This window comes from Dermacentor andersoni, chromosome 1 (assembly GCF_023375885.2).
Source record: "Dermacentor andersoni chromosome 1, qqDerAnde1_hic_scaffold, whole genome shotgun sequence".
Lineage (NCBI taxonomy): Eukaryota > Metazoa > Arthropoda > Arachnida > Ixodida > Ixodidae > Dermacentor > Dermacentor andersoni.
The window spans coordinates 166517801-166542246 of record NC_092814.1 but is presented as its reverse complement, the minus strand read 5'-3'; the positions used below and the strand labels follow the sequence as shown (position 1 = coordinate 166542246).

General features: G+C 47.2%; 1 protein-coding gene across 1 annotated transcript; it reads right to left on the bottom strand.

The window, feature by feature from the left end:
• Positions 1 to 332: 332 nt before the first annotated feature.
• On the bottom strand, positions 333 to 5590 carry LOC126547156 (uncharacterized). Its single transcript, XM_055062596.1, has 2 exons — positions 5506 to 5590; positions 333 to 966 (listed from the first exon to the last, which is right to left on the bottom strand). The coding sequence occupies exons 1-2, from the start codon at positions 5515 to 5517 to the stop codon at positions 568 to 570; spliced, it is 411 nt and encodes a 136-aa protein (XP_054918571.1). The 5' UTR covers positions 5518 to 5590; the 3' UTR covers positions 333 to 567.
• Positions 5591 to 24446: the final 18856 nt, after the last annotated feature.

Here is a 24446-nt window from a genome sequence, read left to right as displayed (position 1 = left end):
AAACGCTGAACCCAATAGGTTTTGTGACTAAGAATGTAACTGTAGACTGCTCCTTAACTCTAGAAAAGGAACTTAAAAGCGTCGTTTTGTCACCTCCGTTTACAGTAGTTTGCCTTGTTTGGATGTCAACCCCCCCCCCCCCGAACGTCGCATTTCTTCTTCCTTCCTTACTATATCTCCAAACTTCCCACCCTCTGCTTTGTCACCTTCTAAAAAAATGTCATCCCATTCTCTTATTTTATTCTTTTTATTATAAGATTGCTCTCTCACTCTGTCCCTTTGGTGACGTGCGAAATAATATAATGTATATGTTAAGATGCAAGAACCTCTGAAACAATAGAAAAAAAAACTTTATTGACAGGTACCCGGAGTTCGGACTGAAACTTTCTTAAGCGGAGTATCATTATTTCTTCCTGAAGGCACGGCAGACACGCTGGTTTTTGCAGCGTCTTTGGCAGCGGTTTCTGGCTTGTGGCTGGTTGGTACCTTTTTGTCGCTGAAGGTGCAGCACCCATGTCAAACCTACCGAATAGAGCAATAATCGTTGGCTAGCAGGCGGCTGTCTTTTCACCACCAGTCCCATCCACCATGGCCACCGCCACCGCCACCACCACCGCCGAAGCCACCACCGCCGCCGCCGAATCCACCGCCACCGAATCCGCCGCCACCGCCGAATCCTCCACCGCCACTGGAGATGGTGTAGGTGAGCACCGGCTTGAGCGCATGCGTCACTGTCGTAACGGGCTTGGCGACGTAGCTGACCACGGGCTTGGCAACGTAGCCGACGCTGACCACGGGCTTTGCGATGTAGGAGACGGATGAGGTCACGACGTGGCCACCGCCGCCGCCGCCGCCAAAGCCCCCGCCACCGCCAAAGCCACCGCCGCCGCCGAAACCGCCTCCTCCTCCACCGCCACCGAAAAGCCCGGCGGATGCGACTGCCACGAGGGCAGGCAGCACGAAGATCTGCAACGAAAGAACGGAAACACGCCGTGAACCACGAATATTTGCCAGAACTTTGAAAGGGCCGTTTACAGCGAAGTCTGTGCGAATACACAGGAATGACGCTGAGTATTCTTTCTGATGCCCCGTAATGGAAATTGTTGCAGCAAACAAGAGGTCTGGTGTTACTTTTGCATTCTACCGGCGTGTATTTGACTTGCATTTCTCGTTTAGCCGTTGATGTGTTCCTTCCCAGTGAAGTTGCTAAGCTATTCAATTTCGTTCCTCGGCCACCTGAGTTATCTATAGGGACTGTAGGCTATCTATGCAAATGTCAATTTTGAACTTGCGAACTCAATGTGCCGCGCAAGACCTACTGAGACTACAGCACACCATGAAAATGCTGCTTCCTATATATTATAGCTTCAGCGTCCATGTTTATTCAGCTTAGCCTAGCCTCACCTGCATAAAAACATTATTACCTGGTTATAATACTACAGGTTTGTAGCTAAGGTTTTTAGTAAACTACTCAATTACAATGACAGCTGCTCAACACTTATTGGTATTCAAAGCTTATCTCATCTATCTCGCTTTAATTCCCGAAACACGACTTTGCAAAACCATAAAGTTTGTCTGATGAATGTTTTGACCGCGGCTTATCCACGTCGTTCCTGACATGCTGGTAAATTTTCACGGACTTCCGTTCTTAAACATTCCTTAAATTCAGCACGAAAACATTAAGCAAAGTCAAAGGGCGTGCCTTTTTAGATGACGGTTTTCTCTTTCACATATGTGACTATGACGATACAGATATAAGTATGCTTTAATTCCACACAATGTCATTCCAGTGATTAGTGCGACGCGCAGAAACATGTAAGTGTTTCAGTAATAGATCAATCGTTCTGGCGAGTTGAGCGGCGATAACATGTCGCGTTGAAATATAACCGACACCTGTAAGTTTTCCTTCCTATCGCGCACATGGGAGAGAGAGAGAGAGAGAGAGAAATTGGGTGGGAAAGACAGGGAGGTTAACCGGAAGAGATTCAGGTTCGCTACCTTGCAATGGGGGACGGGGAAGGGGAAATGAAAGACGGGGGGAATAGGGGGGCGGCGATATAAAGCAAAGGCGCGTGAAAAAAGTAGAGGAGGTGGGGAACGTCGGTATGAACTCACGTCAAGCACCTTGCTCATGCCCCTTTCCACTATCTCGCATCACTGTCAGAAGACCGACCGTGTGCCTTTTTTTATCAGACGATATTGCCCTTATTGTGTACACCTTCCATCGGATTACACAGCTGCAGCGAGAGTTTTGCTTCCCCCTTGGTGCTTGACTATACCGCATGTTCGACTGACGGTACCTGGAATTTGAACAAAGGCATTGCTCTCATCATCGCGCACGAGAAATTCCGAATTACCTCCAGCATTATATTATCTCACCCAGCATTATAAGTTATTCAAGAGAACCATGCCGCTACCGCACAAGGCACTCAATAAAGTACAAGAAGTCACGTACAGGCGGCTTCAGACGGGCACCTACCAATGCCCGGCCTTCCTGCAGAAAATATTTCCGGACGCACACCCTCACAATGCCTGTCGCTACCGTAAGGATATAGCTAGCCTTGCTCACATGCTCTGGGGTTACCCCTGGCGCCGGGGGCCAGGACCACCAAGGAAGACTGGGATCGAGCTCTGCGCAGCTCGGACCTTGAAGCACAGCTCTGGGCTGTTCATCGGGCCCGCGACGCGGCGGAGGGGCATGGCCTCTCTGTCCCGACGTGGGATCGGCCCGCTGCGCACTAATCGCGCGCACAGACGGACCTCAAGAAAGTTATCCATCCATCCATCCATCCATCCATCCATCCATCCATCCATCCATCCATCCATCCATCCATCCATCCATCCATCCATCCCTCCATCTACTGAGTATTCGAGAGACATCGAGGACTCCATATTGTTGCACTGTTCGCAGCCTCCACAGCACCGCAACAGATAAGAAGACCGGGATAACGCAAAGCTTTTCCTCGTGCTGGCTGCAAATACTAAGGCGCCAACTATAACGTAAGTGCACGCCTCCTACAAACAAATGCAGGCAGATGATTACGAGATCACCGTCCGTTCAAGAATGTTACCTCCCGTGTCCACCACCCTTCCACTGTATTGCATAATAAAGAAGTATGATTTATGCTTTCCATGTTGTGCCTATGTGCCTTGACTTGCCATTTCTGTTTTGCGCGTAGCACGCACCCTTCTAAGTATCTATTGCTTTCTGTGCAATAAATCATTGAACCGAAAAAGAAGTGCATGCGTTGTCTGCTTCCTTTCTACCTCGTCAGACTCGCGCTGTTTATTTCCAAAGATGTTCAATCTGCACCCCGCATGCTCAGTTAGAAGCACCGGAACAAACGTCCAAAAGTACGCAAAGTTATAAGCATGTTGCCTTATTCAGCAAAGAAGATCAGTACAGTTTGGGGCAAGCCTAACAAAAATAACATGGACGCCATTTTAAAAATGTTCCAGCTAGAAAAGTTCATCATCAGAAAATGCGCCTAACGCACAATGAGGCTACCCCGCATCTTGCAGCAACGCGATGTAATGGAACAAGCACATGTCGGAATACAGTTTTCGATTCTACGTAAATTTTGGCGCACGATGAATTCATACATGACCAGTGTATTCTGACACACGGAGATTAAGTACTCTCTGATCGCCTACCTGGTGACGCGAAAGTAACGTTTGTAGCTCGTTGCATATTTCTTGCGATAGACACAACGACCATTTCAAATCATTATGTGAGTTACGCGCTTGTCTGACAACCCTTTTTGGTGGGTTTGACAAAATAAATTAATGAGCGTGCATCCCACTTTCTTGACGAGCCTGCTGCACTTACTGTCACTGAAAATGCCGGCCGAAAAAAGAATGGCAAAGCACAAAGTGCCATCCAATGCATTCTCTCTCTGTCCGACTTTATCAAGCCCTCGGGAATAATCGCGGAAAGTAACTAAACGTCATGAAGTCATTTTGTTCATGCGTCAAAAAGCCATGACGATTGGCACGTCAAGTAAGTGCGTTGCAACGGCGTCATTTGCAAGGTGTCTCGCTCCGTTCTTTCGCAAATGACTGTTGTTTCCGCCTGACGTGCTCCTGCTACGGAGAAAAAACAATCATGTGTCTGCTCGACCATGACATCTCTTCTCCTGAGCTCGGTGAAGTGGCAACGCACTCTATAACCCAACGATTGGCACTCCGTTAATTAGCAGCGATTGTATGTGTTAACCTGGCTAACTACCTCGAGGACAAAGGAGAAAAAATAACGAGAGCGATGAAACAGAAAGAAACGAACCGACAACCGACCACCCGAGGTGAACGTAAAGTTACATCCTGGATAGACAGCCGGTGGGCTCTGCCGCAGCGCACAAGTACCGGAACTGCGCTGCTCTTCACAGCGTGTGCTCCTTTTCCTGTCAGTGAAGCTTCGCGCCTCGTGGTAACTCTGCTGCAGCGTGAAGAAACTCAGCTAAATTTTGCCGCACAATTTCCTTGAGATGGAACGGTGCGCAAGTCCGCGAAGTTCGCCTCAAGCTGACGGCTGGAAAACGTCAACTTACGTGTACTCAGCGTATCGCTCAATATAGACGAGACCGTGCGCGAAACAGCTGGCAACCAAAAGAAAGAAAGAAAGAAAGAAAGAAAGAAAGAAAGAAAGAAAGAAAGAAAGAAAGAAAGAAAGACGCTACCCCATCTTCAGCCCTTTCGTCGCCGTTTGGAGCGCGGCATGCAGTGGAAATAGAAATGCGCTTGCTGATTAGTTCTACGTCTCATCTTATCCAGAGATTTTACAGCATTGTGGATAGATTTAAGGCAGTCCAGTATTCAACCATAATTTTATGCAGACATTCAATAAGACCAGCATTCCGTAAGATAAAGAATAAGAAAGAACTTCTTGCAAATTATAATTTTGAATGAGCAAAATTTGAAGCAAGGCTCCAGCACACTCCATCGAGGTCGGATGTAGCATGCCCCAACCTTGGTAAGAAGCTTCAAGTGCCTAGAATGCACTGTTCAACCGACAAAAAGCTGTAACTATAGGTAATTTAGATCACACAAAGCCTGCGCAAATTTCCCCAAAGTCGGTTTCAAAATCTTGGGCGTTTCTCCAGCTGAGATTTTTTTTTTTTTGCAAACATAGTGTAGAGACGCGAAAAGTGAATGCCGTGATTCTTCTGCTAACCTCCCCATATTTATATCATAATAAATGTCTATCTCGCCCATTCAGACTGAAGTTGGTCGATACTCTGGTGCATCTTGAGCAAAAGGAAAACATTTTTGCGATGAAGTGTTGGAAGCCGCGTCAAGGCTAACTGCAGAACAGGTGCGCATTGTGGTACACTCGAACAAAAAGAAATGAAGAACGGGAACTCGACGCGAAGGTGCTACAACTGCGTACACGATGGAAGAGGCTGCTCTAGAAAAAACCCTTTGCAGGTTCGGTTCCGCCGCTGGCTGCTTCCGAAGCACTCCTAGAGATGCACTCACAAATCCCGGGAGAGATGTGCTTGTACTCACACAGGCGCGCATGACTCCCAGCTCAGCAGGCCAGTGGTGACTTTTGACCGGGCCCGGTGCCTTTATATACGGGACGCGACGCGGTGTCGTCGCGAGAATGAGGAGGGCGGAAGAGCAAGGCACAAAGCGAGCGAGAGGTGGAAGTGCATGGTCATTACGCGAGCCTCACGCATCCCCGCGCTGGCAGCCTCCTCCTTCCCCCACTTCGCGAATCGCTTCCTGTTGGCCGAATTCTCCTCTGCGACGTCAATCATGAAAGGGAACTCGCGGGAAAATTCGATGTGCATCTCTCGGCTGTGCCGCCTTCATCGAGGAGGAACTGGTTTACCAGGAGCCGGCTGCTACGCGTGCAGGAAGCGCTCCCATGGGAAGCGGCCGGAAGAGAGCGCGTAAACACGGAGGGTAAACAGCCTCTCGGCCGTTACGCAACGGGCCACCGCGGGGAACGCGACACGCATTCTCCCTCGTCCAATCTCTCCACCCCACGGCCCCCGCGCTGCCCAATTTGGTGGATGCCGCGCTCTAAAAAAAAATCAATAAAGAAGAAATGGAGAGGGGGGGGGGGGGGCGGTGTAGGCGCTTCAGCATCCGTCCAGCATCATTACCTTCGCACGAGGGCAGCCGCGAGTCTTCTCCCCTCTTTCTGGTACTGATTGCGACTGCAGGGACAAACGCGTGGTTGCTCGTATAGCACATATCGCGTGAGGAGAGGGGGGGGGGGGGGGGGAGGGATGTCAGGCTTGCTATTTTGGTGCGCTACCATGTTTCGAAGGACCAGTAGAGCATGAACCTACAGGTTAACGGCTGCCCCCGTGCGCGCCAGGTGCAGTTCCGTGGTGGTTACCCAGTTCGCGCAGCACTTCGACGTGGGTATCAGAGCGCGACCGAGATGAACCGATCTTCCTCGGGCGTACGGCCTTCATAGCGCCCTGCTGGAACTACCTTTCCGCCTTCACTGTCACTGCGAAACCAAGCGTAAATAATTTCAATGACACCGATTATTGTGCCTTCTCCTACATTGCAGGTGGCTAAGCAATGGCTTCCGGAAAAGGCGCTTCGGATTATCAGGCAAAACATATTGAACGTCACTTCCATGCCACGGGTCTCTCTTCCCATTTGTCTACAGTTGTTTGCAACAAAATTTCTCGTGTAGCACATGTGAGCTAAATGGAAGGTGGCCAAAAGTGAAAGTGGGTCAGCCCATTTTAGTAGTCTCGCTATCGTAAATAAAGAGCCCGGGCACTGTTCATTGTTCACAAAATTTTCTAAGCGCAATGTAAGTCCTCCCGTCCCCCTCCCTTTTTACCGGACAAATAAGAAACTTCACTTGCGTAAAGCAATTTCGGATGACGGCGTACATAATATATTTATCAGTAAAACCGAGGATGTGGTCTACGCCAATCTGATCAAAATATTCGATCACGAGGGGGAAATTTTAGAGTGGGAGAGATAGAAAGGAAATCCACTGAGGAAAACATTATGCTAACTGGACATCGCGTTGATATCCTGGGCCCGTATTTAAAAAAGAACATCTTGCACTAGAATTGTTCGTCAGAGAATATTCCAGTCAATCCTGAAGCGGGATGTCATTAGCGAAGGCGGCTGGCCAATGGAAAGTAACACTTAGGAACGATCTTTGTGAATTTGGCCCCTGTTAACTGGTTTTGTTTACGCATATTTGGACACGTAAATAGCGCGGATCTGGAATATGCGGACGTGAACGGGGAAGGCGAAGTAAGTACGGGATATGGAAACCACTGAAATTTAGAGGCGCTTGCCGCAATGAAAAATGATTGGAGAATTAACCAGGAGTTCTATATTGGTTCTACAAGCTTCAACAGCTTCGCTTTCAGCTCGTCAAAGCAGCGCATCTCGAAATGAGCCAGAAGTTGTTCCAAAATGACTTCCTTCATAACGGTCACATCAAATACAGTGATAGGTATACATAGATAGGCTTGCCGGTGGTCCAGCATATTCGGACGGATTGTTAACTATAGTGCTTTCGACGCATTGAGGTCAAATTCACTAGAACGAAGGTAAGTTCCGGCACGCACCAGAACTCGCAACTGCGCGCACCGGGCGCATTTAAGGGCATAAAATATGCTCCGCGCAGGAGCACACTTCTTGCCCCAACTCGGCTCAGCTATACTTATTGGTTGCACACGGTACTCTTCGTGACGGTTGCTTCATAGGAGGACAAGGTGCCCCATCTATCGCGCAGCGGTGCGGCCAAGCTCCACCTTACACTGTCGCTGAAACGGGACCTTTTTATTTATTTATTTAGTTTAATGTACAAGGTTCCCATTAAATTATGCACACCTGACAGCGCCGCTGAGGCTCACAACCAGCTAACTGGCACGAGTAACTACTTCTAGAAATAGTACTATAGTATAAAGACGTGCATAGGATGCCCCCGCAAACACGGACATAACTAAGGAAAGACTAAAAAAAAAAGAGGCTCCGAGATACCAACGGTGTTTTGTCGGCAGTTACCTTCCTCAAGTAAGGGTGCTTTTGTTAGCCTTAATTAGCCATATTTTATTAACTGACTTATTAATTATTAGCCGAACTGAACAAATTTGAGTACAAAAACAGTTTTTCACCTTTTTTTAACTCATTCGTTTATTTACTCGGAAACAGCTTGGCCAATGTTAGCTGGTACAAGCTACAAAGTCTCATATAATGCCGCTGAGGAATTTAACAGCGCCGAAATTGGGAGTAAGAGTTACCTCTTCTTTGGCCGAATTTGTGCCCCAAGAGAATCAACCCTCAAAGCACAACGATAGCGGCGACCATAGCCCTCAGTTTTCGAATATGAACTCGCGGATCAAGTACGCGTCCGCGATTTGTACATCTACAGTCCCGAATGGCTGCTGATGCACGCATACATTCGAGAATGTTCAACACTATTCGCGTCGTGACCGAATCTTTAAGAGAGACTGGTTTGACGGACATATGGTGAAACCCTTCAGCGGTATTGTGCGAGACGCTCGGGCGGAGCAATTGCCGGCCTTGATCGCCAGGCTAAACCCGCCTGTTGCTCCAATTCACCACCACCACCACCACCGTGTACGCGAGCTGCTTAGAGAATACTCTTCAGGAAATTTGCAATACTGTATTCGCATCTTGCACCGAGCTATAACAGCGATAATTTCGCGAACATGGTCACCGGCAAAAAGCAAGACAATGTGCGCGTCAGAATAGCAGTGCCGTATAAGCTAGCAGGCCAATCATGTGATACTGACGGCGCATGCGTACCTGTCCTCTGGACGCATAATACCTGTGCTTCCCGCAGGTGTGCTTCACGGTACTTTTGGGATGATGTGTCTAATTCCCTTCCCCCTTCCTATTTCTGTATTGGAAATGCTCAAACGAAGGTAAATGCTACCTGCATTCTCGTACTCTGGTAAATTGGTGAAGCCTATTTCCCTCACGGATGCATTAGAAAGACTTGGGGCTGTTGAATATATCTATGGTCGAAGACTTTACACCGAGATATTGTCGAGCCCGAAAAGAATGAAACAGATCATTGCAATCACAAAAGGCAAACACTTGTTTCGTAAAGTTGGGGCATCCTAGGCATTAGCGTACGGCGTATATATGGTGTCTCAAATCTAGGAACCTTGTTGCCATGGGGGCGGCTATTCACAACTTTGGCAGCTGGGGGCGGCAGGACGCAGTGTTTTCTTAAACCCACGATTTGATGATCGGCCTGCGCCGAAGGACGAGTTCTGCGTTTTCAGGCGTGGAACTGGTACTATATGCACCAATGGTAGGTCATCTATCAATGCCGTTTCAAAGTGCGCAATATTCCGAGAAAACACATTCATTCCAAAGAATCAGTAATAAAAACTGTAAGAACAAGCAATCTTGAAGCCATCTTTCCATGATTGCTGCCGCAGCGCATTGCCTTTCTAGTAATGCGCCGGACGAAGGCAGGTCGAGAACAGGCGTTGAATCATGCGAGAAAAATAAGAAGTGAGACATGTCATCTCTAAAACGCACTCCCCCGCTCTTTGTTCGTTCGGACGTTGCCACGAGAGGGACGATACCCTCGGAAATTCCATATACTACCCGTCCTTTAATATATTTTTCGTATACTATTCTCACATGCATGTAAACTCAGCTAAGAAAGAAACGGTGCGCTGATATACGGTAAGTTGGTCACCTCGTATTAAAAGGGCGCATCACGAGAGCTCTGCGTTCAAGCCCTGGTCCGCAACGCAGCCATTGTCACCGTATTCTTGTCTCCTTTGCCCCACGTTTTCTTTCGTTTCTTTTTTTTCATTTTTCGAAAATGTGAAGCGAAAAGACAAACACAACATGTCATTGTGACCTTCGAGGAATTTTGTTCGCTGCCCTCCTTTTTCCTTTTGGGGTCTTCTGCCGTTTTCCGGTAAAAGAATCGCAGCGAAAGCACTCAAGGCAGATTAAGATTCGGGCATCTCCCGACTATAGGGAGACTCCCAGTTAATTTGTTTCCTATGGGGCGATTCACGAAGCCACATTTTTATCACTTTATTGTTCATTTATTTACTGCTCAATCCATAGCAGAAAACTATCGGGAAAACTCCCTTAGTGCAGGTCTAGAGAATGAGTGCAATAGGTAGTAAACAATGTCGCAGTGCCGTCGTAAAATGGCAGTGGCGTGGTACTCTGTAGATACGCCGCGGGCAAAACAGGCCAAGTTCGACACCGCTTTCCTTTCGCCTTTATTTCTACGGTATTTCTTGTGCTTTATGACAAACTCCTAAAATAGTAATCTTGTGACTGCGCTTTTTGTGTTTAAGAAGGGTACATTGATACATAAGCGGCACATGACGTCAGTTTCTGTCCGCGTATCGGTCATGCACCAGACATGTGCATCGGTGCACGTGGCCGAGTGCGCCAGGTGCACGTGGGACGCACTCGTGCCAAGTGCCCATGGCCGAATAACACTTAAGGTAATCAAACCTGCCAGCACAAGCACTCTATTCAACGAGCTCGAGTATGCTGACACACAACACGCAAATCAGTAAAATAGTTTTATTTCATACTATTTACAATATTTACATACTTAAGGTCCCGATAGAGTCAAATGCGACTTACACATCACAAAAGTTTTACGTATACAGCAGCTTCATGACGACTCCACGAGGGCCACCAGCGCACGCAGATCATACTTGCACGACGGATACGCCCTGGCGCAGCCAGGCACGCCGCTGGACCTTCCCTGGCTGTTGGCCTTCTCGAAGTCAAGGAAGACCGAGTCACTGCCGATGGGCCCGACACCATTCATGAAGGCTGCCACACGCCGTCCGTAAGTGCCGTAGTTCGAAGGGTCTGCGCTGACCTCGCACGACAAACGCAGTATGCAGTGGTCCGTATCCAGATCGTGCACTAGCTGAACCGCCTCCTTGATAACGAACGGATCTGTTTCGATGCTACGGCGACCCTGCGTGAGGACGAAAGCAGCAAAAGCTAGTTTTGGATAGGCTCGCGCTGAAAATGTGGCAATAAAAATGTCTAGATGAACAGCCTTGACAGAAAGGCAGACATATCGCCTTCAAAGCGGCAAGATTTCACCGACAGCAAATGACAGTAAACTGTTTACCGAATACAATATTGCACGCGGAAAATAATTTTGTAGCAGTTGCAGTACAGTTCGCGCCCAAGTTCTGGAAGCGTTAAGAGTCGCGGAGAACTACTGGAGTGATGGAATACGTTCTACATCATGTATATTTACGGGAACATTCCGGTACTGCAAAGTTTCTGCGGAGTGTGCATAAACCTTTTTTTTTCATGCTGTCATTAATTGATGTGCAAATTGTATGTGCTGGGACGTACAATGTGTTAATTTGAACTTTCCTGAAAATTATGCTTTAGGGCTTTCCGACTGTCGTTTCGCCACAATGTTCTGGCTAAGCGACAAGGAGTAGCCGCCATCGTCCATGATACGCATATTTTACAATAAAAAAACATACGATGGTTACTTACCCGCAAAGTGGCAGTCTTCTGGGCTTCCACGTTAACCAAGGGGCTCTTCAGCTCTGCAAAGGCGTGGACCATGGATCCCTTATTTCCCTTGACGGTAGCGAAGCCGTCAGAAGGAAACTTGATCTTGGGAGAATCAAAACTGGCAGTTTTATTCGCAAGCAGGAAGAAGTCCTTGGCCCGAAGACGGACTGGAATTGGATTCTGGGAGTGACCACCGATGATGTGCGGCAGCAAGGCGATGGGCACAGAGAAGGTCGGACGGGAGAAAACGCTTTGGCGCTTCGGTAGTGGGACGACGAGCTCAGGCAGCTTGTGGCTTTCAACAGAAGCCCGCAGGCCCACGCCGTACCGACTGACATCCCACCAACCAAGCATGCCGAGGATCTTCATACCGATGGCGAGCTTGAGACCGCTGACGCCACCGAGACTTACAATTGCTGAGATGGGCAGCAACGCCAAGCTGGACAGGAACAGGGAATCGGCGGTCTGCAGCAGAACGACGACTAAGATGGCGGCGAAGACAGTGGTGCCTGACGATAGCTTCATCTTGCTCGGCAGATGGAATGTTCTGGTATCTGGCCAAGAGACACGCGCTTTTATAGGGGCATTTTCTTTGTTAGGGCCGAAAAAGAAAATGGTCGCGTGATTAGGTTTTTGTGGCAGCTATCTTGCTCTCGCTTACTCATCTTCTCTTTCAGCCTTCGTCCACGTCAACCCTTGACAAGCAGTGCTGTTCAGTGCTGAACAGGAAAAAAGAGAGAGAAAGAGAGAACGATGTCGATTAAAGAGTCAATGGTCATTGAGTGGGCAGTTGGGAGTGCCCTACTGGGAACTGGGAAGTTTAACTGAAAATTGGAACCTTCTGTGGCCATAAAATAGTCCGAATGGAAAAAGAATGTACCAAAGAAAAAAAAACTCCCCCATGCAGACCGAAGCTAAAATTTCTGTGGCTTTTTTTACCAACTGGAGTTAGATCTCGCATCTCTCTCACCGGGTCTCTTTCAAAAATGCCTTCAATCTCATCCCAAAGAGGAAGGAGCCCTTTTTCGATCGCAATTCTGAGAAACGCCCACCCCACGCCCACGAACTGTAAAGATAACCTTCAGAATCACCTTCAGAAGTGTAAATGAGGATGAAACGTGCAACGTGCACTACTTGCAAAGTGGATTTGAATGCACTGTTTTGATGCCATGTGGAAAATCAATCTGGCTGCACAGCTTTGCTGAGCGCATTGCAATTGCAAATTAAAGCTCATCATATATGCAATCGAAATAAATGACGCATCTCACTTGAACATTACATTTCATACATGCATTCCTTATTATCACAGACTCGTTGCCTGTAGTGTTTTTTTTTTTTTTTTTATCCATTAGGCAGACAGTGCACATAGCAGAATCTCTCGACTGCCGCGTGGGATACAATGCCTCTTAGCGCTTCAGGCCTCTGTGTCCCCTGTGTAATATTATGTCGAAGTGGATCCGACAGGCAGTTATCGGTGTCTCTAGATGTGCGCAATTCCTGTAGAATTATTAGACCAATGATGTTTGTACATCTTCGTAGAGGTTAAAAACGCTTGCTTCCTGCAACTTCATTTCATATCTGACTCAAATAAGGCGCTATGAGCGATATAGGTTATTAAAAAGAAGGAAATGATAAACCCAGAGAACAACTTTTATGTGTCGACTAGATTTATATGTATAGTGAAGTCGTGCAAGTAAAGCGATTTATTGACGTTATGACCGGGATGAGGTTTCATCAGAATATCACGTGGAGGAATACCCTCTGAATGTACCATTTGCAGAAATGCTGCAGCGCATGGGCGATAAAGGTATTTCCAGCAAAGGTACTCCCGACCACTAGTAAAAAGAAGCATTGTTTCCCTTCAGCAGCTTTGCCTTTACCACCGCCGAACCCTACACACCCGTGTACAGCGCGAGGGTTCGGTTGTAATATAGGCCTATTGAGTAGCATCAACAGATTCCGTCTCGGCGGCCAGCTGTGGGTTCTGGGGGGAATATGACGACAGGAATTTTTCAAATGATTTCGGAAAGCCCTTGTGATCATGCTTCCTCTCTGAAGGAGACCTCAGTTAGAGGAAAACATGTAGTATGTGGACGACAGTTCTTCGCTGATAAAAAAAAAGCCCTTAAAGGCAGTCGACTTGCAGATTTTTGCCACATGGTGTGTTCGCTTTGACTTATTATCTCCAGAATGCACGTTCTTATCGTACATTGTGTTGTTATCGCCCTATCTGAATGCATATCTAACGAGACGCTTCGAGCGCCTTCCCGAACATTGAATTGAATTCTGGGGTTTTATGTGCTAGAACCACGATATAATTGTGAGGCACGCTGTAGTGGGGAGGACTCCGTATTAATCTTGACCACATCGGAATCTTTAACAGGGCCCCAATGCGCGGGACACGGACGTTTTTGTATTTCGCCCCCAACGAGACGCAGTCGCCGCGGCCGGGATTTGATCCCGCGACCTCGTGCTGAGCAGCGCAACACCATAGGCGCTAAGCCACCACGACGGGTACGCGAACATTCGTGAGTTATCCAGAATTCTTTGTGTTTTGTAGAAATAAACGCCACAAGATTCCGAAATAGAAGTTTATATTCTTTATTAACGCTTTCTGCCAGTGTTAATTATTGCTTCTTTGGCATCACTACGACGTGATGGCCAGCCAGACACTATAAACTGCATAATCAATGATAAAAGAAATATCCTCTTTCTCTTTTTTATTTAGCAGAGACGTGACCGGGCAAATATGCCAGCAGCACCCGCTCGAATAAACTATGTATTTAGTACCTTATTTTTCGAGTCGTTGCTTCGGCTGCTTAATTATCACTTCTGGTGGTGTTCACCTCCTCCGTTCCATGTTTAACGCATCAAAGTTAGATAGTCGCGTCTCTTTTTCGCCCCTCTTATTTAGACATCCGCATTAAAGTACATAGATGCTTCCCGTCTACGGCTTGTAAAGTACCACTTATTTGGTTCACCATTCATGCGGAAACCTCTTTTTTAATATATGTGTTTTTCTCTTGAACTTGCTTGTTCCAAAACAACAACAACAAGGGGCAAAACAACCGTTGTCACATATGTTCTGCTTGTCTGTCACACTGTGTGACACCGTTATCGAGCTTCCAAGTAATTGCAGCGCGCAAGTCTCGGACTCAAATCAAGCGGTCACGACACGGGCAGCCACACCCGTGGTCCCAATGCGCCGATTTCCACCCGCTCGGCTCCGCTTTCCTGCTCCGGTCACGCAACCGCCGACGCGCCGTTCTCACCGGCACACCCGTCCAGGGGCCATTGTTCGAGTTTAATGTTCGGTCATCTCGTCTGCGAATGAGAACAGCCGCAACGAGGCAGGGCGCGCTCACGCCGCTGTTTATTGCCGGCCATGCATGTTCATTGATGTGGAATGCGACTCGGCGGAAGATTATGCCAGCGCCTTCACGTATAGCTTCCGGTGCAACGTGAAGCATTCACGCTTTCCCGTGTGCGCCAGCAGCCACTTGCAGCGTTTTGCTGCTATTGCAGATACGTGCGTTTCCCATTCTGAAGAAGTGTGGACTGCCTGTGGGCAAGCAAATGCGAGAGCTGCACAACTTCGACTCTTAGTGTCAAATTTATTGGATGTTTCGTGAGCATCCGGTACAACGCACGCTGACGTGTCTGTTAGTCTTTTGCTATTTATTACCTTCTTTATTGGGGGGGGGGGGGGAGGGGGTGCGGGAGGGGAGCGGGTAGCCTTAGTTTAACGGTCATGAAAACATACTGTAACACCCTATACTAACTTAACAGTTCTGGTTTACATTTACGGAAATATTAACTTTTTAGGCACCCTTCAGCCGAGTAGCCGAAAAGCTAGAAATATCTCAAAACGACTCTTATTGAATCAATATAGAAGCCAACAGCAACCTCAAAGCAAACCCTAAATGGCACGATGCTTTGAAAATAGCAAAAGCAACCAGTCTGACACAAAGTTCTCCTAGATCCAGCTAATATACGCGATCTGTACCTAATATGTATGCATATTGTACTGTTCGACTAAAATTGTTGAAACATCGAAGAAAAGACAAATGCGACAGGAACCATTGCGCTTAAAATGCAACACCGTAAACATAGCAGTGACAATAGTATATACCTCTCATGTCACACTTCGGGTTTTCGACGTGGTGTATCCATTAAATGTTAGCTGGGTTTACGGTCACTTCAATGAGCTACCAAGCGAGCGGTAGACCATGGCTGGCATGCACCTAGCTGTTACTACCATATTTAGACGTATAACAATACTAAAAGGTGAAGCCCGAAGTACTGCCCAATACGCGACTGGTTAATCCGTCAAACTACACGGGCACTGCAAGAGGCCCACACTAAGCAAAGTAGGGCTTACACTAAGCGAATGTGGCCACTGCGTTGTATATGTATCCGGAGGGGTAAGCGAAGCTGCTTTAATATGTGCCCATGTGCACTTTAAAGGCGCTGTTAATATATCACTGAGCATCCACCCCTAAATAATACGCTTGTATCTGAACACCTGACTAATAAATATGTAATATTTAAACATTAGCAAAGTAAAAGTTCTCAGAGAAAGGTTGCTAATCTTCTAGCACATATCTAATTAGAAAAGTTTTATTGAGAAAAACTAAGTTGTCTAAGCATAAACTGTCCATTGTTGTTTTTGTACGAGCCCTTTTGATAACCATGATCCCTTGCGCACAATATAGGTTTACTTGTCTGGATCCGTCATAGTTGCATGGCAACACTCCGCTTAACGGAATGAAGCATTGTGTTCCGGGGATATTCTTGTGGCTGGTGGCGCCAACTCGCTAATGTACTGAGCCAAACGGGCACAGTTCGTCGCCGTGAGAGCTCCGTAACTGCTTTTATGGGAAAAACTTTGTTATCATTTCTTACCGACGCCGTAAGTGCAATTTGGGGCGTCCGTGCACGTCAGTGAATTAGCGAGCAGCTCATAAAATATGACTCAGCATTTCATAGCTATTTTTACTGTTCATATCTGTTGCGGGATCTTGCATTTGCAACAAAACTGAGCCACGCGGTTTCTTCGTGAACCCACGATGTTATTATCGTCCTCCGTGGAATGGATGACTGTTTCAGACGTGGAAAGAGGTGTCAGCAAAGCGCCTGTCATTTTCGTTTCAATGTACGATAATAGCAGGATGTTCTGAGAAACAGAAAACAGTTAAGATACTGACGCACTGGAACAAGAAAGAGAACACGTGTCGAAGAACGAGCGAGGCGTAAAGAAAGGTACAGGCAGCTTCCAAAAGCAGTGTACTTGACAGAAAATGTTGAATCACTATAGGCTCGCGCTATAAATCGCCTTCACATTATTCTTGGATCTTCAAATAATAAAACTTCCCCCGGATCATTTTATTCTTGCATTGATCGCAATGTAGAAAAAAACATAGAATGGAAAAGTGACCGGTATATGAAATAATTTAATTATATTTATTTTGACATTCGACTGGACTTATTTTGTACTCGCCGACTTTAAATTATGGCGTTTTACGTGCGAAAAACACGACCTGATTAGGAGGCGCGCCGTAGTGGGGGACTCGGGAAATGTGGACCACCTGTGGTTCTTAAAAGATTAACCTAAATCAATGTACACGGGTGTTTTCGCATTTCGCCCCCATCGAAATGCAGCCACCGTGGCCAGGATTCAATCCCGTGACCTCGTGCTTAGCAGCCCAACACCACAGCCACTAAGCAACCACGGCGCGTTACTCGCTAGCTTTGAGAATAGGAAGCTTGCGGTGCCACTTTTCCCATCGAACCACGAAGTACAACATATTATGGATTGCTTAAAAATTCGTAGTGACCTCTAGCGCCAAAATCTCGACTTGCTGCCTCACCACGTGGTTAGAAAACGAGTGTTCCCTGCATTAGAAGCGCTAAGCCACACCGAGACTGCAAAAAATATGTTAGTCGTCTGCCCTGCAAGGCTATTTTTCAACAAGAGCTCTCATTCGAAAAGTACATTTTTCCATCCGAGTGCGGTCACCGACTCCAAATTTAACCCCCGCACCCCGGAGAAAGCACGCGCCCAAAAGCTTGTCAAGAATGCACAAAAAAAATTCCACGTCCTTTTCGAGCCCCCCCCCCCCTATACTTGACTACCGACAGGGAATGCATTACTGTCATGCTATAGAGCTGACAGGTATGCAGCTTTCGGCTATGTTAAAGGCGAAAGTGGGGAATGGCCCATTCTTTAACTGTTTTTGTTTGTTTACATGGACGTAAACTATTGACCTCATATCTAGCAGACGCGCTGCGACATGACAGGACGAGTTTGCCACTTCGCCTGTGGGACACGCGTCGCTCAATACGTATGGGGAACGTGAAGGAGCTATTTGGGATAGGCGAGACACGTACATAAACAGAGCCGTATGTTCTTGCTTTATCTTATAAATGTGTATATGGCTGTGACTTCCAGGAAGCTGGAGCTCAACTGCTTAACAATAAGTATCGGCGATGAGTCTCGCCTTTCCCACTTTCCTCACCCACTGTCTCACTTGTTCTCATGGGCGTTTGGAGTAGACGGCCGCTTATCACACGCCTTTTCATGGCGCCAGAATACGCTTTCTCTTCGGACTTTGTCAGACAGGTGTCAGCTTCCCGTCCCGGGCCCCACGGAACCGTAGAATGTGTGACTGAGCACTCGGGAGTCAGTGTGTTACTGTCGTTCGTGCTCTTAGAAAATCAAAGGGGGCACAGTAGAGAGTACGAATGCTGTTAGACGTGGGCTGGCGACCCTACCGTAGCGCTCAATAAAATAGGGTAATAAGAAGCATTTGAGTGTGGGCGCTAAATGTGGCCTCGCGTCTCTCCCTTGTCCTCGTGTATTGTTTGCTGTCACACCAGACGAAGCAGGCAGACGGATCACCCTGGAAATCATCTAGCGTTCGCAGCCGGCAAAATTGTCCTTTCTTGAAGTAGTAAAAAAAAAACGACTAAATGAATGGGAACTAGCCCACTATCACCGGATAGCTTGTCATAGGAAAACTGGTCACACCGGCCATCTGGTTCGATGCCATCTCGAGAGCGGCACCAACTTGATTGTATTAAATTTTTATTCATTTATGTTACCCTCAAAACCATGTGGCCTTAAAGATGGGAGTGGTTACAAAGCAACACGAAAAGAACAATTGCAGCACTAATTAGTGTATTACAAAAAAGGCTCCTAACTATATAAAGTACAATAACTATACAATATTGACTGTATTTAGTTAGCAAGTAAAAAAAAACTGCAAAAGTGTAAATGGTAAACATTGTAACACGAAATTTCACCTCGTTATACAATGCTAGCTAAAGTGACGAAATAGTTGGTTATCATTGATAGTTACGATGTCCTCGGGAACGTGGTTCCAATCTAAGGATGTACAGCGCAGAAAAGATCGGTAAAATGACTGAGTATTCGAACATATGCTATGCCACCTTATGACGGTGGTCGACACGATGGAAGAAACACCGAGATCTAGAGGTTAGTTGGTCACGAAGCGTAGAATTGTGGTATAATTTGTGAAATAGGTTTAAACGGGATACTTTACGACGTGACGCAATAGAAGGAAGGGCTACAGTGGTTTCCATTGATGTTATACTTGCTGTACGGTTGTGATCAGAAAGAATTAAGCGAACAGAGTTATTGTCTACGTGTTTGAGCGAAGAAATTATTTTTTCATGATAGGCATCCCACACAGATGAAGCGTATTCAAGCTTGGAACATACTAATGTCTCATAGCGCAATGATTTTAATGCAGGTTGTGCTTTCAAAAAGTTCCGACGTAGGTGCCCTAACATTTGAGTGGCATTATTAATGATGCATTCAATGTGAAGCACCCAAGACAGGCTAGACGTGATATGAATACCCAAGTACTTATGAGATGACAGATTCAAGGGGGGACATTGTTTAGGCAATATGCTAAAGGACTGTGAGAACTTCTAGATATACGCATGACTTCACATTTGTTAACATTTAAATCCATTCGCCATGTACTGCACCAATTAATTATGGCATTTAGGTCAGATGTGGAGGCAGGAACAGTCGCCATCATTAATTATTTCGCGAAATATAACGCAGTCGTCAGCAAAATAGTGAATGTTAGAATAAATTGTGAAAGGGATGTCATTAACGTAAAGTAAAAATGAGAAAGGTCCAAGTACTGATCCCTGTGGTACACACGAGTGTATACCACAGTAGGTGACGAGTTATGACCGTCAGCTGTTACCGTTAGCAGTTAGGAGACATTGAATCCACTTAAACAAATTGCTGTCCAGATTGAAATGAATGAGAGACCTTGTCCAAGGCCTTGCTGAAATCTAAAAAGATGCTATCGGCATTTGATGAACGATCCAAAATGCGACGCAAATAATGCGTAAGTGATATAATTATTATTATTATTTGTTTTGAACACATATACACATATACACAGTTAACAGGAAAGGGAAAGCGAGGAGCAGGCTGGCAACTGCCACCGGAAGGGGCACAACGCCTGCCTACTCTTCTGAAGGGAGGTGACAGCAACACAGAAATGGAAGATAGGAAGGAGGGGAGGAGAGAGGAAAGGAAGAGCAGCAGGACAAATCTAAAGACTAAAGTAGAACACAGTACACTACGCACGTTGTTCTGCCCAGTTTCGACTCTGCAGCCGAAATTAAAGTGACGCCGCGTCGAACAGCCTCCACAATTATCAATCACATCCATAGCTAGTTCGCTATGCGGCTATTTGTGCGCTCCACAATAAGACGCCAAGTACAGCTGCACGCAATCACGGTTTCACCGGTAGTCGGTTCACAATATACACTACAAGGTGTTTGAACCCGCCACCTCCCATCTTCAAAGGAAGAAGCGTTAGACCACAGTACAGATCACACACAGTAGGGCCGGTCACTGAAGGTCACGCTACTACAGAATGTTGAATGTTCACGCTACAAACGTGAACCTAAGTTAGTTAACTCTAGAAAGGTTAGTAGGGCGCGATGGGCCTGATCACGTTTACATGCACAACCACTCGGGTATAAACATTCTTCGAGTGTCGCACACCGCAGGCCAAGGAGATGATAGTTTCTCACTAGCGACATGCGCTGCGCACTGAAAACGGGACACTCAAATATAAGGTGCTGAAGTGTCTCGTAGCAGCCACAAGACGTACACAAATAACTTGCCACACGCCCTTGTCTGTGTAAACGTTCGTGCACGTTCACGCAACCAACCTTCAGCTTGAGCAGTTGTGCTCTAGCGCGACGAGGCAAGCCTCGACCGCGAACACGGGGCGGGAACGTTCCATTTGCGACGCGCTGATCTGGATGCTGCTTGAGTAGGTGGCGACGAATCAGCAGACGAGCGTCATCAAGCTTGCACAATATTTTTGGGCAGTCACAGTTGTTATGAGCGCAACTTGAAGCGAGCCGATCAGCCTCTTCATTTCCGGCGATTCCTACGTGTGAAGGTACCCTTGAGCAACGAGAGATACCCCACGTGATGTAATTTTGCTCGCAGAGTCAGTAATGCTACGCACAAGTGGAAAATCAAGCTCACTGCGTTGTAACCTGCTAAGGACAGCACGGGAGTCCGCAAAGATGATAACCTTCGATGTAGTTCACTCCTCTTGTACGTATTTCAGTGCAACATTAATCGCTGCTAGTTCTGCAGTTGTTGATGAAGTTGGATGAAATATTTGAAAGATACGTCGTACTTGAGTTGATGGGCAGAAAAAGCTGCAGAGGCGCCTTGGCCGTCGTTGTGCACAGATGCATCTGTGAAAACTTGAAGATAATCTGGAAACTTTTCGAACATGTGAAACTGAGCCAATTGGAATATTGCCGAAACAGCGATATCAGACTTTTTGTGCATGTCAGGGATTGTGAGGTAAATGTGGAATTCGTGCTTCGTGATACCTTTTGGAGGCGGAGACGCATCTGAAGCAGCATGTTCAGAAATGATAGTGATATCCAGAAATAATGCCGCCATTTTCCCCATGCGAGATAACGGGCGGTGAATGAGACGATCAAGGAGCGATTGACCATTCGATGCGCGGTGTAGACGCTCAATATGATACAGAGCTCTCTGATCTGCTTGCAGCCTCAGGGGTAACTGACGCGCTTCAGTGAGTAATGCAATAGATTGCGCCTCACGAGGTAATCCAAGCATTAGTCGAAGGGCTACGCGATGATCTCGCTCCAGTTGGGCCATCAAACTAGGTGGTATGTTCAAAACTGGTAATGCGTACACCATTCCTAAGAGCACAGATGACTGGTACACCTGAAGAGCCATTGTTTGGTCGCAGCCAGCACCTCGAGCAGTCAAGGCGGCCGCATACTTAAGGAGGGAGTGCGATTTTCGTCGTACAGATTTAACGGCAGGACGCCAAGAGATGCGATCATCCACAATTAGCCCCAAAGAACGGTGTTGTCGCACCCAGTTTATAGGCGTTTCGTCAAAATACAGTCGGCTCATTGTTCGACGAGCGCGTTGTTTCGGGTGATATGCTATTGCAGCCGACTTAGCAGGTGATATGAGCAGGCTAACTTCACCCAAGTACTCCGAAGTAGCGTTGAGAGCTCTTTGCAAGCTTGCACGAAGCCGCGGACCAAGGTGCGAAGGGCCGCTTATCCACAGAGCAATGTCATCTCCGTAGACAGCTATGCTCACAGGGAAGTTAGTGTCTCGAGGCAAATGACTTGGAAGCGCGGCGAGTACCGCGTTAAACAAAAGCGGCGATAATACGCTGCCCTGTGGAACACCGCACTTCACATTTCGGTATTCAATAGTTACTCCTCCGACACGCACTTTCATCCGGCGCTCCGATAGAAAATTATGCACAAATTGGAGCAGACGACCCGAAATTCCCGCGGTTGCAAGGGCGAAAATAATTGCCTTATGCGGAACTGAATCGAAAGCTTGCTGTATGTCTAGGAAGAGCATGTAGGCGGAATGCTTGTTTTCTTTAGCAAATTCGAGTGCTGAGACAAGGTCTGATATGCTGTCCAGAGCCGAACGGCGGCGACGAAAGCCACTCATGACATCAGGGAAAAAATTCAGCTCCTCTAGCCTGACATCTAAGCGAAACAAGACCATTCGCTCCATTAACTTGATGACATTTGAAGTTAGGGATATTGTTCGATCGGTAGGACTTGAGGTGCCTAGCAGGACGCCCGGGCTTTAAAATTGGTATTACCACGGATGATTTCCACTCAGCAGGGATTACACCGGTTCTCCATACTTCATTATACTCGTCCAATAAACGGTCATGGAAACTCTTATCAACGTTCCGCAATGCTTGGTACGTCACACCATCTGCGCCTGGAGCAGTGCGGCGTTTGGAGAGGTTCAGCGCGTGTCGCAGCTCCTCAAGAGTGAAATCTGACTCGTCCATCTGGCAGGCTGGACCGTAGGAAGCGGTTATGGTGCTGTGACTTGTCAAAGAAGGAAGGTCGCTAATTGTGGTGTCACTGGATGCAGGAGAGACGAAAATGTCTGCAAATGCCTCCGCTATTACTTTTGGTGACTGGCCAGTCGCTATGCTCAATGCAGCCGTAGGATTCTTGCAGATTTCAGGAGTGCGGAGAGCCTTCAGTATGCGCCCTACATTTCCAAAACCACTTCCAGTATGCAACGAACTACACAAAACTTCCCAGCTCTTGCGACGAAGCTGTTTTGTATGCCGCCGTATGGCTGCATCAATGCGATTGTATATAGTCCAGTCGGTGCGTCGTTTAGAGCGCTGTGCCCGTCTATAAGCCCGCCGTCGACATGCGCGGAGCTGCAAAAGCTTTAGATCGGGATTTGGTTTGCCGATACTCCGTCGTCGTTGTACTGTAGCTTTTTGTAAGCACTCACTCATAAGTTTAAATAGGCTGTCTTGAGGTGGTGCTTCTGAGATCAGCTGTCGGAACTTGTCCCAGTTAGTAACTGTATAAACGACATCCTGGTGACCCGCAGTATGTGTTGGTGTTAACCAAATGGGTAGGTGATCTGAGCCCCATGGGTCGGGTTCACATGACCAGGCTAGGCACACATCTCTCGTTGATATTGCAAGGTCTATAGTGTGATGCTCCTTTCCTCTACCTATAAATGTAGGTGAACCGTCATTCAGTATTTGGAGATCGTTCTTGATAATGATCTCGTTAATCTCTGCCCCACGATTGTCTTGGGGACGGCTACACCATCTTGGATGGTGGGCATTAAAATCTCATAACATAAACGATGCACCACACCGAGACACTAAGCACTCAAGTAGCGAGGTATCGGAAGAAAGTGTAGGCCTGTTGTATATGCTTGCCACCGTCGTACACACACCTCTGAGGCTCACAGTAACAGCTACACACTCAAACTCATCGTCACAGATGCCGTCTGTGTCAATAACCGCGAAGTCCAAGTCAGCACGAACGTACAGTGATGCTTTTGAAGCATTGCGCGTATGCGCCGCCTCCACACACTGGAAAGAGCCACAAGCTGGTTCCGCGCATCGAGTATTACTGTGGACACCCACGAAACCTGGCAATCGATATTCGTCTTTCCTTACGTTAGTTTCCTGAAGTGCTATAACGTCTGGTGGAGTCTTCATAGCGATGAGTCGAAGGACTAGATCAGCGTGCCGCGGTCCCATCGACCTGACATTCCATTGCAGCACAAAGGGGCGAGGCTGCTGACAACTGTTAGAATTGTTTCCGATAAAACGTCCAGCGAAGGCCGTCGAGGACAGGAACGAGTGTCTCCAAAAGTTGCTCTGCTGCTGACGCTGCTGGTGTCTGGCTACCGGCGATTAGAGATCTGATGACGTTGACAAGCATCTTTAGAAGATTGACAAGTTGCACATCGTCGTTGGCTGATACCGGTTTAGGTAATGTGTTTTCAGTGCTTTCCACAGTGGTCGAAGTCTTTGTAGATACTTGTTCCGACGGTTTCGATGGAAGCGCTGGCCACGATG